Raw genomic sequence first — 15,755 nt, forward strand, 5'->3', positions numbered from 1 at the left:
TTTAGTCTTCACTGGGAAACCACTGTCGCAGCTACCAGGAATAAGATGTGGAGGATGCAGGCCTGCAGTCTGCCCAAACTTGGCTGCTCTTGTATCCATCCTAATGAGGCTCCAAATCTTCTCCTGACTGGGAAGACACTTGAAAATATGCCCAAGTCAGCAAAACATTTTAGCATATGCTTACTATTAAGTAAATGATTGGATTGAGAAAATTAAACTGGTTTTAAGTTCCTCCTTACATTATGTGTACTAAATGCCTTTTTGCATAAGGAGCTAAAGTGTTATGGGTTGAAGCCTAAAGTCTGATTATTTAGAGTCAAATCTGAGACATTAGAAAGTGTCCACACAAAGTATCAATGTTATTCGTATTTCATGTGGTCATACCATTAAATACTTCTAAAAGTAAATTAAATTGTTTAGTTTGTCAGATCACCTGGTTACATAGTACATCCAAACCATTTTCCTTGAGAAGGAGATGTATCAGGCAGCAGCTCCAGGGCAAAACCTGTTGCAATGCTCCTGAGTTCTGAAATCCATGTTTTCAGACTGTTCATTGGGATTCTGCTGAGGGTATCTGTGGAAGTTTATAACTCTACAAAGAATAAAGATCCTGGTTTATGCAGTACAACTGAGTGGGCTGTTTCTGCAACCCTTCAAGGAGGGAGTGTGTGCACATCATGGACCTGTGTCGCCCACTGATGAGAATTAATGAAGAAACATACTGTGGATCTGAGACAGCAGTGATGAACAGAGAATGGAACTGGAGACGACATTGCTCCCCACATGACTCTTCCCCATGTGATTACTTATCCAAATAAAGATGCCTGTCCTTAACACATTGCTACTTTTACAACTACGCATCTGTGGGAAGACGACAGTACTTAATCCAAACTGTTCAGCCTGTAAAAACAAACACATTTGAAATTCAGAAGTATTCCTTTAAGAAACAGCAGTGTAAGGTTCTTCTCTTCATCGGAGAGAGCAGAAGATCATAATGAACATTTGCAATATGCCCAACCAATCTAATTGCCCTATAAAATTCTCCCATTGGAAGGGATATATTTAAAAAAGCATGGGACTTTGCAGAGGAAATCCTGCCTTCTTTATTTGATGTCAAGGACAGCTTTACCATTGACTTCAGTTGGACCAAGATTTCACTCCACGTGTTTCAGCAGAACCTCTGGGGTTCTGCCAATAGTAGCACAATAAGTGGCTCACCAAAAAAAACAACCAACCAACCAACCAAACAAACAAAAAAAACAAACAAAAAACCACAACAAAAAACTAACAAAAAAATACCAAACAGGAAATAGTCTCCAAGGAACACTTCTTTGTGAACTCTTACAATTAAGGTTAAATAATAATAATGGTTCTTACAGTCATAATTTCCTGCAATAAAACCTTACTTAGTAGGTGTCACACTTAGGAGAGTTCATGTTGGATCACATCATGGAACTACAAAACAGTTTTTCATGAAGTTTACTCCTCCTAATGCTACACAGCAACTCCTACATTATATGTTTGGTTTTTTAACTCAAGATGTTCAGCTAACATAAAACAGCAATATTTTATCAGACTTTTTAAAAGGAGTATTTTGCCCGGTAATGTGATAAACAATGACGTATTTAATTATTTTGAAGAGAGGGTATTTAATCAAACACAACATAATGAAAAATCATGAAAGCACCTTTATTTTCTGTACTACAAAACAGCTAAGCTAATTCCTGTAAATTGAATCAGCCATTCCCTGATTTCACCTACAAGTGAATTTTCAGTGCTGAATTGTCAAAACTTTCAAACAAGAGAAATACTCACAGTCTCTTAAGGATTGCATTATAAATAGTCGTGTCCTACCTCCACAGTTCTCTCTCTGACTTCATTCCTAGGCAGCATTGAAGAAGCAGCTACAGTCACATGGTGCATTCAAGGTCATGCTACTCTAATTGACAGAGATATCATTGATAAATTATGCGGAAACAATGATAATGGAGTCATTAACCTTGTTCCAGCACACTAAAGGTGCTTTATAATTAAAGAGAGAACAAAAGTTACAAAAACACATAAAAATTTTATTACCCAGCCTTTTCTCTCCTACACACTGCTGCAAAGTACTGTTAGGGAATAGTAATGTTACTGTAGAGCAGATTCCTGCTGCCTGTGCTTTGTCACCAAGGGGTGGAGGGACTACACTGGCTTACGCTTGAAGGAGGAGTCAGGTAGTAAAATGCAAAAACCATTGACTTTTTTTTTTTAAATAGAAAGTTGGATCCAGAAGGCCTCTCCCTTTGGCAAAGTAAAGGAAGATGGTGCACAAGAAAGACTTCCAGCCAGGAAGTCTTTCTCAATCCAAGAATCTATGCCGAACTGTTATTTCCAAACACGCAGTCATCTGGCCAGTGCTTTGAGAACTTGCATCAAAATTGTAACCAAAATTCCTCAGATGTATGTAGATACAGACATAAATATTTAAAATTAGGTGAAATTCAGAATTCATCCTTTATGTCTCATTCAGAAACTTGCACTAATTCCCAAACTAAAGGCCTGACTAATGTCCCTAATTCACATATGACAGGTAACTTTATTAAGGGTGCACACATTAATGAATCACTGGTGGTTGCTTTGACTTAAAGAGAAATATTAGAAAAACAGTGAGGAGGTGGGACAGAGACTGTTTCATATAGTAACTTAAAGTAACCTTAAATTTGCCTTACTGTAAAGCATCTATAAGATTTCTGAAAAAAAAAAAGTAAGAATTTAAATAACAGACAATTCTACCCTTATCTTCTTGACACTTCCACTGCTGCTTCTCTTTGAATCCTGTTACAGTAAGACCACTCACACTACAATTATTAACAAAAAGAAGAAACTACAGAGTAGGTTTCCTGGTGCTAAGGTGCCCAGAGATGGCAATATACTGACAAGACAGAATCCATTATACTCTTTTCTAATCTTCACATTATCACATGAACTATTGTGTCTCCCTGCATTGCCTGACTGTCAAGATATGATCTACAGCACATTGCACAACTTACCCATAAGGACAAATAGAAAAATCCCAGACCATATCTGTATTTAGAGGTTTGACCTCATGAGATAACAGAATATATCATAAAGTACGTTCTGAAGACCTGAGTGGAAGTCAAATTCTTTTTACTGGTTCTGTCATGTTTGGATAAAATAATAATTGTCATATTCTTCAAGCATTCAGAAGTATCACAAATTATGCTTTTAACAATAAACCGCCAATTATTAAATTATACCTAAAGTCAGAGGGACTCTCCTCTGTGTCCTCTGAGCACAGGCTGATGGCTACAGTTGCAGAGCACAAGCGCCTCTGATGTATGGCATCTAAAAACTTCCCACCGCAGAAATTCCCAAGTTTTCAATGGCTGGGCTCGCTGCCCGGCTGGAATGCGTACTTCAGCGATACGCCTACAGCCGCTGCACCACCCATGGCCGAGGAGCACCTACAGACTCGGTTCCCAGAGCAGCTCCTGTACTCCAGCAATGCTGCTGGGGTAGCAGAAACCTCCTCATGAGCGTTCGGCTGCAGAGAGCTCAACTCAGCACAGTTTAAAGAGGACAGAAACAAACATGTAAACAGCATCTGTGGCGTCTTTACTGACTTTCCTGGAAATGCATTAACCTTTTAGAGTACTTCAAAAATAAACACACACAGAAGGGAGGCAAGAGTAGCCGTTCTCTCCCAAAAGTTTCTTTCTGCCTGTCCTCCCACTCGGCTCTGAGCTTCCCGCTCCCTGGGATTAGCGATCGCTTTCACCAGGGATCAAATGAATGACTTTTCCGCTAATGACACTTAAGAGATGCTGAAGCCATCCCTGGGTGCCACCAGGGAACCCGGCGAGCGGCGGCAGCCCCTGACCCCACGCCGAGGCGGCCGGGGCGAGGCGAAGCCAAGGGCAAGCCCCGCTCCGCAGCTGAGCCCGGCGGCCGCTCCGGCCCCACCGACAGCGCCCTCGGCAGCAGCAGTCGGAGGGGCGGCCGGGGCCGTGTCGGGCGGTTCCCCGTCCCCGTGAGACAGGGGCTGCAGGGGGTGCCGCCGCCGCCCCCCGTCCGTCCCCCCCCGGCATGGCGAAGCGCTGTCACTGACGCACATTTAATTCGCCCGGCTGCGGGTACCGCGCAGCGCCGCTCGCATCCTCCCCCCGCGACCGGAGAGGGGGCGGCTCCGGCGGGGAGGGGGAAAGTCAAACTGCAGCAACAAAGTTACTCCCCCCCAAGCTCCCCCAGACCTGCCCCGGCCCCCAAGGGGGTGGGCAAAGGGGGAGGGGGGAGCCGTGTCCGCCTTACCTTGTTTGACGCACTTGAGGCGGATGGGGTCCTTGCAGTGCTTGATCACGGCCAGCACATCCCTGATGGTGAGCCCGGCCACGGGGGTCTCGTTCACCTCCAGCAGCAGCTCCTCCGGCACCAACTTGCTGCCGCCCTCATAGGCCACCTTGCCGGGCTTCACCTCCCCCAGGTAGGGGAACTGCCCGTTCTCGGCGCCCCCCTTCAGCTCGAAGCCCAGCTGTCCCTCCGGGTTCCTGACGATCACGATCTCGTGGACTCTGCTCGTCCAGTGGCTTTTCTTCTTCAAGCCCTTGGACATTGCCGTGGGGATGCTCTGCCCGACTCCCTCCCTGCGGTCCGTGCTTCTTCCCTCCCTCCCTCTCTGCCCCCCTCCCCGGGGCAGCCGGGCTCCTCCGGGCAGGCTCGGGGCGGGCGGGAGCGGCCGCCGCTGTTGCGGCCCCGCGGGACTGCGAGCTGGGTCGGGGAGCGCCTCTGTGCCCGCTCCGCCCGGCTTTAGCTGATATCCATGGCAGCCGCGGCGGCCGGACCCTGCGCGTGGATGTACTAGTTGTAGAGAAACTGGCAGCGGGGAGGAGGGAGGGAGGGAGGGAGGGAGGGGACGGCCGCGGCGCGGGGAGGAGAAGGAGGAGGAGGAGGAGGGGTGTCGATGTCGGTGGTGGAGCGAGGCGGGCGCTGCCTCTCCGCTCCCGCCTCGCCTGACCCGGTAGTGAAGGCCGAGAGAGAGGCTGCCTGGCACGGCCGGCAGAAGGCGGAGAGCGGCCCGGGCGGGGGGGCGAGGGCGCCCTGGGAGAGGGAGGGAGAGCGGCGACCCCCGCCCGGCCCCGGCCGAGAGGGGGCGCCCGGGGGAGCGATGGCGCTGCCCCCCCGGCCAGCGAGCCCCGTTCCGGGCGAGCCGAGCCCCACACTGACCCCCGGCCAGCGAGCCCCGCTCCGGGCGAGCCGAGCCCCGCACTGACCCCCGGCCAGCGAGCCCCGCTCCGGGCGAGCCGAGCCCCGCACTGACCCCCGGCCAGCGAGCCCCGCTCCGGGCGAGCCGAGCCCCGCACTGACCCCCGGCCAGCGAGTCCCGCACCGGGCGAGCCGAGCCCCGCACTGACCCCCGGCCAGCGAGTCCCGCACCGGGCGAGCCGAGCCCCCACTGCAGCGGCGAGGGGACCAGCAGCGCCTGGAACCACCGCGGGGGCACCGCATCCGTGCCCCGCGGGGATGGGGGAGCTGCCCGAGAAGGAGCGGAGGAAGGTGTGCGGTCCAGAAGCTCTGCTCGTGGCCAGGAAGGACCGGAGGCAGCAGGGCTTCGGGCGGTGGCTGCAGAACCAAGCGGCAGCTGTTGGCTTCGAGGATCACTGTGTTACGGGCGTTTGCAGAGTAACTTCACTCCGCTCGGAGGTTTCACGCTCAGTTTATTGAGTTGTTCATGGGCATTGAGTTGCTGTGGCTGCAGGAAGCCAGAGCTGATAGTTCAGGTGGGTGCTACACCTGAAGAGGGTATAACAATGGGAGGGGTGGCAGTTCTTCCTATAAAATCTACTGACAGTCACCTCCCAGGTGTTCACCACTCTGCCTTCTGCTACTTGGCTTCAAACCCCAAATGACCTTAGTAGCCAAAGAGCGACACTCCAACCTGCAGAGCTTCCCTCAGCCTGAGAACTTGGATGCACTGATCAGCAGGTGATACTCAGCTCACTCCTTTAATTAGTTCTGTCATATGCCTCACACGTGTGTGTGAGCAGTGTAGTGTAGCAATTGGTATGTCTTTATGTGAAGCTCACCTTGCCTAAAGAAATAGTTTCCATCCAAAGGGGAGATTGACAAAATACAGGCAGAACAACCTCCTGACTTTAAGAAGTGTAGTTTTTGTGCCTGCAGGATATAGGAGAGCAGGATACAGGAAGGCAGAGGTCTGCAGACAGCGTACTGAATGGGGGAAGGCAGGAAAAACGTACCGTGTGTTACAGCATGTGATTTAAAGATGGTCAAATATTTTTAAAATTTCAATTAAAGTGACTCTGCAATGAAATTTTTTGCAAATTGTATTGCTGTTTTCCTTATAGGTTCCTATGGAAACAGGCCTCTGTGCGATCATTCTTGGCTGTGTCTCCTTCACTTCTCCAATAACTTTTGAAGCTGTTGGGCAGTTTCACCCAAATCTATCTCAAATATAATTAAGCTATTTCATGAAAACAGGCAGCTGGGTAGGGCTGAGAGGTCCTGTAAATGTCCCAAAGGCTGTAATATGAACTTGTGTCTTATTAAACGGTGATTCACATGGTTGAGAGACCATATAAATGTCTTAGTAATGAGAAAAGTTTCAATTACAGCTCATTATCAGCCTCACTATAAGTCTATGGGAAACCAGAGTTCTTTGGTTCACGTTCTCCCAGAATTACTTGCGTTCCAAAGGTGGAAGAGGCACATGCAGAGGGGAAGGAAACAATGAGAAATTACTGACAGCTATACAGCTATAATCTGCAAGTCATTTCACCTGCTCTGCTGTGGGGGCCTGGTCAGAGTTGCAAAGCTCTGAGTGTGAGGGGCTTCACAAAAGCAGGCTCAAAGAGTGAACAAAACAAAAACAACCCCACAAATCTGGAAATAAGATATGCATGAGCACAGGCAGCTGAAGATGGCAGGGGAGCTGGACAGGTACTTTCATTGGAAGGTTCTGTTTTCACTGGTGGGACAAGGGTCTCCTTTTCCAAACACCATCATGAGTGTCCTGATGCTACTAGGAGCAGAGGCTCTGGTCTGGATAAATATGGGCTAAGGAATTTTGAAAGAGAGCAAGAGAGTCAGTAGGTTTGTCTCTCTGTAGTCCTACCCTTCCGTTTTGTCTTGCTCTTTAGTTCAGAAGTATGGTAGGAAGCAAATGGCTGAAAAGAGGAATTGAAAGACATAACATCTTATTATCCTTCAGTTTTACAAATTTCACCACAGTCACTTCTTTGGTGAGTCCTGTGCTCTGCTAAAGCCCACTCTACCAAAGAGGTCACCACTTCTTAATTTAGAATTTATAGTTATTCTGCTAGTATAGTATTGCAGTTGTTGATTTGTCTGATAATTAAAATAAATTTCTAAATAACTCCATGTTTACCACAATATATATACAACACTAGGACATCTGCCAAAAATGCAGCTTTTAATAAATATGGCAAGAAATATTGGAAATATTCCTAGATGGGGGAAGGGCATCCTGTGGGTGTTATTTTTCTGTTTCTTAGGAGTCTCCAGTAATTTATTGATCAGAATTTTTTTAAGTACTCATTACCATTTTAAGACAGATGACATTGGCAGTAGGTAATAAGTAGGTGCCTTGCTAAAAAAGTGGTGACACAAACTCCTATTTTAAAGGACCTACAACTGAAAGCATTTCTGATTTCATATGTATTATAGACAAATCAAGCTGAGTGAGCTCTTCATTTCCCACTGCAGTTGTATTAATCTAAGATAATACCCTGCAGAGGTGCTGGAATTGGTGCTCCTGGTGCATTAACTTTGCTTTCTGAAGGTGGGCAGCACTGTGAGCCAGAAAGACCCCAGCACAGGCATCTGCAGTTTGACAGAGGTGGGAGGGTAAATGGAGGGAGCCCTAGCAGTTTTCCCAAAGCACAGCTGTGTGTTAGTTGATCTTCCTATGAGGAAAGGATGGCATTTTTCAGGTTCTGATACGAAGGAAATTTGGTGAGTAGAATGGCAGGTCATTCCTGTTAAGATCAGGAAAGAGTGAAGGATACTGTCACTAAAGGATGACTGAAGGATTCAGTGTTTCTCTGCAACATTTTCATACAGGGGGCATAAGTTTTTTAGAGTATATGTATGTGGATAAAATTTTGCCATCATATCATCACTGGTTTAAGTTCTTGGGGCCTAGGGCAGTGGTGCCAGAAATGCATAGTTTGCTTTGGTCTTCTATTTGAAAGTATATTTGGAGGAAATTAAACCTCGTACAAGGTCCTTTTGCATCAGCTTCACTCTTTAAGATAATTTTGTTTCATTTTTACAGGGATAAATAATATAGATAGAATAATCTGTAAAACAACATTATTCTTGTCACTGACAGAGCAAATGTCCCAGCACGTAGCTGAGAGGGCGAGGGAGCAGATTTTCTGTCTGGCCCCCAAAGAGCCTGAAAAGGACTTTGTGACTTGCCAAGACCTTTCTGTTAATCCCTTCCATTGGTTCATCCCAGGAGGGTGTGAACTGATCCTGTGTGTGAATGTAAGTCTATCTAACACAAGGGATTTCCTATGAGTAAAAGTAAGAACAGCACATAATGAAACACACTCAGCAAACACAACACAAATGCCTTTTATTATTCCTTTAAATCCGAGCCTGTAAACATAGGAATCAGTAAGTCACTGTACTTTTGGGAGTAAAGTTGAGCACATGAGTAAGCTGAAGTGTGAGACTTCATAAATAAATGCATTTTGTAGCTGGAAAGGAATCCTGCCTACTGTAATATTACAGATTCAGTAAAAAAGTAACTGAATTCTGTATGTATTTTCAGTATGCCACATTTTTAGATAAGTGAATTCCTCAAACAGAAAATGATGTATTGCATGTGCCAAAGGGGAAAAAAAATAAAATACATCCATTACCTTCTACTATTTATGCAGGAATGGAGTTCTCTACCTTGTAATTTTGTTTGTAACATTGGGCTTGAACTCAGAAGACATTAAATTTCCTTCTTCAGCACATACTTCCTGCGTGACTGGCTGATAACTACATGACATTGCTCTCTCTTATTTTTTCCATTTTAGTGTGGGCATAATTCTCCACAGTTTTTTATTTAGCATGTCAGCTATCCAACAGCCTTATTCTTACATAAGCTTCTCAACTCTACAATCTAGATCCACCACAGGACATATAATCATCTAGGACTAGGAATTCAGGTGTTTAAATCCAAATTCACAAAAAATTTTGCCTGTGCTCTTAGTTGCTCCAAAAGATTGTAATAGCTAGTCTTCCCAAGAGTGGAGCTCCAGAGTATCTTAGTTGATTTCACTGTCTTCTGCTTGGAGTCCGAAATGTTTTCCTTGGGATTCTGAGAAAATTTGAAGTCCTGTCTTTCTCTGGATAAAAATTTAAAATTCCTAATTTTTCAGTTGCAAATTTCACCAGAAAAATCACTAGAAATTTGTTACAATCTTTATTATTGGCACTTATCTTCTATGAGCTTAGTTTTACTACTATGAACCTAGAGTTATTACTAATATGATCTTTTCCAATTTTCTGGCTTCAGCTTTTGAGAACATTTGCTTCAGAAAGACTAAAACTTTAGGCTATTTATCTAAAACCTCTTTTCCCAAGTTCTCCAAATTCTCAAAATTTGATAAAAAACCTCACGTTTTATTGTACTACAAAGCAAAAGAATAATTATTGCGTGTGTTTGGTTGGGGTTTTTTTGTAAGTCTTAGACCAAAATGTTTCATAGTTTTGGCCATCAGTGCTTTAAAATAATCTGTTATTTATTTGTAAACTTCTACATTTTGTAAAGCATACATTTAGCTAGAATGGAAAGTAATGTCTAATACTCAGCTGTCTCAACCCTTTGGAGTATTTCTGTTGTGACAATAGCTCTTGCAGAGGGCAAATCTGATCTCTTCTGGATGTGAAGAAAAGAGTCTCCATGGCTGTACTGAAAGATAAATGCAACCTTTGGGAGTGGAGGAAAAATCATAGAGGAGTTCATTTAAATAGAGTTTACAATGGGTTTATAAGATTGCAGGAGACATTTTGTTCTCTCCTGAGCATCTCTGTATTGGCTTTTGTTTTAAATGTGATCTTTTACAGTTTCCTTTCTCTTTTCCTATCAAACCTTGGTATTATATACTTCCTGTGCTGCTCTTGCTAGCTGCTCATGAGTTTATAAAGGTGAGATATAGAAAATTTGTTGGAGGTCAAAAACTTCCCCAGGGACAATGTTCTGGAGACAATCTGTCAAAATAAATTTAGAAAGAGCTATTGAAATAAACAACTGATGGCCTCTTTCTACAGAAATGCAAGTTTAAGTTGCACCCCAGTACATAACCACAGTAGAAGACAATAAGATGGAAACAAAACTGCACACAACACCCTATCGGAAAATAATCCTTTAAATTTGGCCTGACAGTGGAAAGAGAGCGCAGTTACAACTATCTGTTACTGAGAAAGGAAAGAAAAGTCTGAGGCTCACTGAATTACTGCTGCTGAGATCCTCGTAGCGCACAGGGCCGTGGTGGCTGGTATTCTGAAAAACAGAAATGAAGTGGCTGGGTATCTGCCTGGGTTTGAGTTGACAACTCCTCTACCATCATGGCACCAGTTTGTGCACTCTCTAGCTTAAATTGTCTTATCTAGCCTCTTCATTTTTGCATTTTAATATTTAGTATTCAGTGATCTATCTCACCACTGAAGTATCTGTAAACATTTAGCTATTGCTCTTATGTGTTGATATCCTAGATTAGCAAACTACAGTAGACCTATTCTCCTAATTCTTTTTTCCTTGTCGCATTTTCATTTCCCTTGGATTAGACAAAATGAGACTTTCCTCTTTCGTGTCTATAATCGGTTTCATTTTACATTTCGTATGAACTAACAGTGCTGCTGAGATTGATCTCACAGCGTGGCTGGGAAAGGAGATGAATATTTTATGAACTTATAAAAGATAAAATGAACGCATATTATTCTAGGGATGTATTGTTGATGTTCCACATAAAATTGTGACAGCGTGTCCATTCAGAACCTTATTTGCACATCTCTCTCATCTCTTTGAGTGGAGTCACCTTTCCATGTCAGAATTCTTGCTCTTAATGTGATTGCAAAGCCTTTTTGTCATGAAAATTAGTAAATACTTCTGAAGTTAGAAGTAGCGTAGTTTCACACAGACATCACCATGGAAATTTATAAGAGGTTACGTGTTTTGTAGATACATTTCCATAAATATTAAAGCATGGTGCAATGAGGAGTTTAGAGAAAATTAGTCTAAAATAATAACCTGCAGAAACTCACCCAATGCTTGTCGCTGCTCAGAGGCTGTGCATGAGCAAAATTCTGGTGGAAAGACTTACACCTCAGTCAATTTAACACTTCAGTGCAAGTGGTGCTGAACCACTGAACTTTGAGTTGAAGCCAAATTCTCAGCTTTTTTACCTTAGTAAGCCTGAAGCTTTAAAGAGCTCACTTGGGTGAGGATGATGTCTAATCTCCATTGCTTTACCAAGCTTTTAAGTTCAACAGAGTTCCTGACTTGTTCTGCCTCGTGACAGCCGAAGGGACAGGGCATCCCTTGCCCTGTAAGAGGGTGCTGCGGATCAGGATCCAGCTAATCTCTACTCCCTGCTGTGGATGCTTTTCACAACTGCAAAAACATTTCAATTGCTTTCACAAGCTGGTTACATTGAAAGATTATCTGGTGATGGATGCATGTTTAAGTAAAAGTATCATCAGACTAAGGTTAGTGGCAAAAATTGTTTTGAATGAGCAGGGTTTCATTCCAGGCTGAGATATAAATACTCAAAAACTTGAATACTAGGGTAAACACAGAGGCTGATAACCCCTTGTCTCTGCCCTATACCCAGAGTATCTTTGCCCCAGATGGCGTGACATAATGCATTTGTGATCATCGAGGTTTTATTCAATTTTGTTTATATAGTTCTGGAATTGGTCCACACACACTTAAAAGCATGTGATGGCCTTTGCTTTGGAGTTGGGATGATAAACAAAAGTGCATTCAAGGAAGCCGAATTACTTTTTTATGCAGTTTTGTTGTTATTCTCAGAATATGGCTTCATGCTCAGCCACGCTAATGGTTATACATTATTCTCAATAAAAACATTTCTGCACAGGTGCTTCCATCAACAGTAGCTCACTGATGGGACTGCATGGTATTATCAGGTCACTGATGCTGTTCTCAGATGACGTTTTCAGGAAATAAAAAGCTTCAGCTGATGTAATGACCTAAATCTAATGATTTGAAGACAGAACACTCAATCAAGATTTCAATTCAAGATTTTTGCTTCTGTGAATTGTAGGTCAAGGCCACAGTCTCCAGGAATATTTAAGGCTTGACCACAGAACCCCATCTTATCCTGAGGAAAACTCTCAGATAGGCATCTCCACTGAATTTGAAGAAAGAAGCATGCCCCACCCTCATGAAATGAGACAGGCGGAAGTTAGTTCTTACTGCGCTCGGTTGAGAGATAAGTGTTGAACACAGAGCATATAAAAATAGATTTTAAATGTTTCAGAGGTAAAATTATTCTGATTTTGTCTTTAGGAATGTATTTTCTTGTGCTGGGAGGAAAAGATACTGTACTTTATCATTGTCTTGTTATGTGATAGCTGGAAATGAAAGAAGTACCATGTTTGCTAGACTGACATAGGTGTTGAATTTTTTATCACTATTCAAAGGGAAGAACATTCTTACTGACTGTGTAGTTAGAAACACACAGGAAGATGAAACATTGCATGAGCAATTAGATTTTTTTGGCAATATCCTACAGATTATTTTATTAATCTGAGAGACTTTATTCAAGGACAAGTATGTTAGTTTTCTTCAGCTAAATAATATTGGAACTCTCATAACCTTCATACCATGATGATGTTTTATTCTCATAAGGATTCTTTGTCTGTAAGTCTCGTTCTTTCTTGTTATAGCTAATGTCTGTGGTGTTGTATCTGAAGCCTGTTAACACTTGCTTCTTTGTCCCTTTCAGCTAATGGTGTATGAATTGGTGCCTCCAATCCACAGTTCTGCTACTGCAGTCCTTTGCTCCATTATTTTTCACCCCAAAGTTAATAATGAGATAATGGAGTAATGAACATACCATCGGTAAATAAGGAGACTAACACCACATGTTGAGATTTATTTAAAATGAGCTTTTAAAAGAGTGGAGAGGAAAAGGAAAAGACCTACTGTCATCAGAAAGGACTTTAAAAAGAATTTCAGCTTCCTCAAGACATTGTGATATATATTGATTTGGGATGTGTCTTGTTTTCACTTTATATTTCAAATTGAATTAAATTCTAGGCAAATACTGATACTTGCATTTCTCGTAGGACTCCTACAATCACCATGTGCTGTGGAATTACATTCATAAATCAGGATTTATGCTCTGAGCAGTTTATAATACAGATGTAATGCATCATATGGGTAAAAGCAGGCAAGATCACATAGCTCCAGGATCATTTTCAGAGCACACAGTAGAAGTTGAGGGTGACTGAACACTAGAACATGTTACAGTGAGAGGGCATGGAGTCTCTGTCTCTGTAGGCATTTATAAGCCAATGGGGCTCAGCCCTGAACAACTTACTCTACTTGACCCTGCTCTGAGCCTGGGGTTGGACTAGGTGATCTGCAGAAGTTCTGTCCAATCTCAACAAGTCAGTAATTGTGTGTGATTTTGTGCCAACCAGACCTAAGTCTCTGGAGTCTTATGACATAACTGTTCATTGAACTACATCATCTTTGCCATAAAGTTGTACAGAACCAATATTGTTATGGATGGAGACCAGTTCTGCAATTATTAGATTGAGTAGTACTTCTTCATAGCAATTGTCCCATTGACTTTTATATTAAATTGGCTTCTGAGCACCTCTTGACCTGAAGGTTAAGCTGTTAATATGCAATTCAATCTAAAAATTAATTGACACTATTAAGACACTTCTTCCAAACCCATATTAATAACCCTCTTAATTTCCAAACCTAGGAGCCCGAATGAATGAATAATATATTTACTGAGTTTATATATTGGCATTCCTAAAGTACTAAATGTGTGCAATTGGTATTAGTTCAGCTGGTCTCAGATCGGAACTGATCTCTTCCAGTGATGAGAGAAAATGACAAATTGTTCATTGGATGGGATTTTATCTCTTGTGGAATAGAAAGGAGTACTGGAAGTAGACAAAAAGGTTGTATCATCCTGCACAGATAAAGTAATATTGAATTGTTAACTATCATAAACTAATATATTATTATATATTATTTATATTATATTTAATTATTTGTATATATTAATTATTCTTAATAATGAAATTTTTTTTTTACTTATTTACAGTAGGTGAACCCAAATTTTCAGTGGGATCCACATAGTGCTGCGTTTAATGTGGGATTAACTGTCATGTATGCATTTTTACATGTCAGTGGAAAAAATCTTTTGCCCTTGCTACTTGCACAAAAAATTGAATGCTGCGCTGGCAGTTGTTTCCCTGCACTGTTAGAATGAGGAAACATCTGACCTACTCAATTAACAATATTATTTTCTGAAGCGCTTCTGTCTTTCCCTTATATCCCTCCATCAGTTTTGGTATTTAGTATCCTCAGGATGCCCTTCTCTCAAAAAATACACAGGTTTCCACCTGCAGGTTTTGTGTATGTGCTGATCTTTCTAAAGCATTGTTGTACCTTGATTTGTACTGAAGTCCATTATCTTAGCGTTGCCTTCAAAAGGAAATAAAGTTAGTCGGATTTTTTTTTAATTCTTTTTGTGCATGAAAAAATATTGAAAGTTATTGCTTTGGGATTATACTGTTGCAAAATGTAAATAACATTAATTTTGAAACTGATGTCTTCTCAAGTTAGCCAATTTAATTTAAAAAAATTAAAACCATAACAAACAAAGAATTAGACTAGAATTTTCAGTGTTTCTTACAGAAAGTCTTTCTGAAGAGCATGTTTTCAATCATTGTAAAGGAGAAGGAGGTCACCTTGTTTCTTAGACAACAGTAACCAAATTGATAAGAAATATGTCAAAATTGAACCTTTTCAAGGTTGGTTTGTTTTCTATACATTTAAGGAAAATAAGTCAATTTTGTGATTTAGAAATAATAAGTCTCTTCCAGCCAAAAAGAGCAAGAAAAGCAATTTAAACTCCTTCTTGGTATAAATATGATAGCATTGAACTCCATTGAATTGATTTGCATAGCACGTATGATATAAATTATGAAAACAAAGTCTGTGGGGAAAAGAGTTAAAAGATAAACTTGAATTTCTGTTCTTAATGATTTATTTTGAAGTTCAGTTTTCTGCTATATGTACATACATCTCTCAGTTTACCTTTAGTTTGACATTTATGTGTTACTATTGAATAGTTACAAGTTTAGTTCATCATTTGAAAAATGGATGATTTTCTAGGATAATTGCTGGAGATGTAGAAGGCAACACAAATTTTTTTACAAAGAATGTAACTGTATTTTTTTCTTCTGAATCACAGGCACTTTTTTATGATTCTAGAAATGATGGTTCAAGCAGTGATTTTAACTGTTATGAGTGCTTACTTTTTGTGAGCTCAATCCTTTTTGCAAAAGCATGGCACTTGACAGTATTTGTTACTACTAACACTTGGCTTTCTGCAGTGATAAGAGGATGGTAGTAGGCAGGTGTTATGCTGTGACTACTACTTAGCAGGAGAAACTTGCTCCTTATCCTAGCCCTTATTCTTCCATCTGCTTACTTAACTCGCTGT

At 42.0% G+C, this 15,755-nt stretch overlaps 1 protein-coding gene across 16 annotated transcripts in view; it reads right to left on the reverse strand.

The window, feature by feature from the left end:
• The window catches only part of MAGI2 (membrane associated guanylate kinase, WW and PDZ domain containing 2), a 722,252-nt gene extending 717,359 nt beyond the window's left edge, over window positions 1-4,893 (reverse strand). For 8 of the 16 annotated variants that reach the window (XM_064656389.1, XM_064656380.1, XM_064656392.1 and 5 more), the window contains exon 1: window positions 4,312-4,889. In XM_064656389.1, the coding sequence (XP_064512459.1) occupies window positions 4,312-4,612 (301 nt within the window). In that variant the 5' untranslated portion in view covers window positions 4,613-4,889. Of the gene's footprint in view, window positions 1-4,311 lie in introns of all 16 variants that reach the window. The other 8 variants (XM_064656384.1, XM_064656381.1, XM_064656383.1 and 5 more) reach the window with 4 other exon arrangements.
• Between the last annotated feature and the right edge of the window lie 10,862 nt (window positions 4,894-15,755).

The sequence above is a fragment of the Pseudopipra pipra genome, chromosome 5, assembly GCF_036250125.1.
Source record: "Pseudopipra pipra isolate bDixPip1 chromosome 5, bDixPip1.hap1, whole genome shotgun sequence".
In the NCBI taxonomy this organism is placed as follows: Eukaryota; Metazoa; Chordata; class Aves; order Passeriformes; family Pipridae; genus Pseudopipra; species Pseudopipra pipra.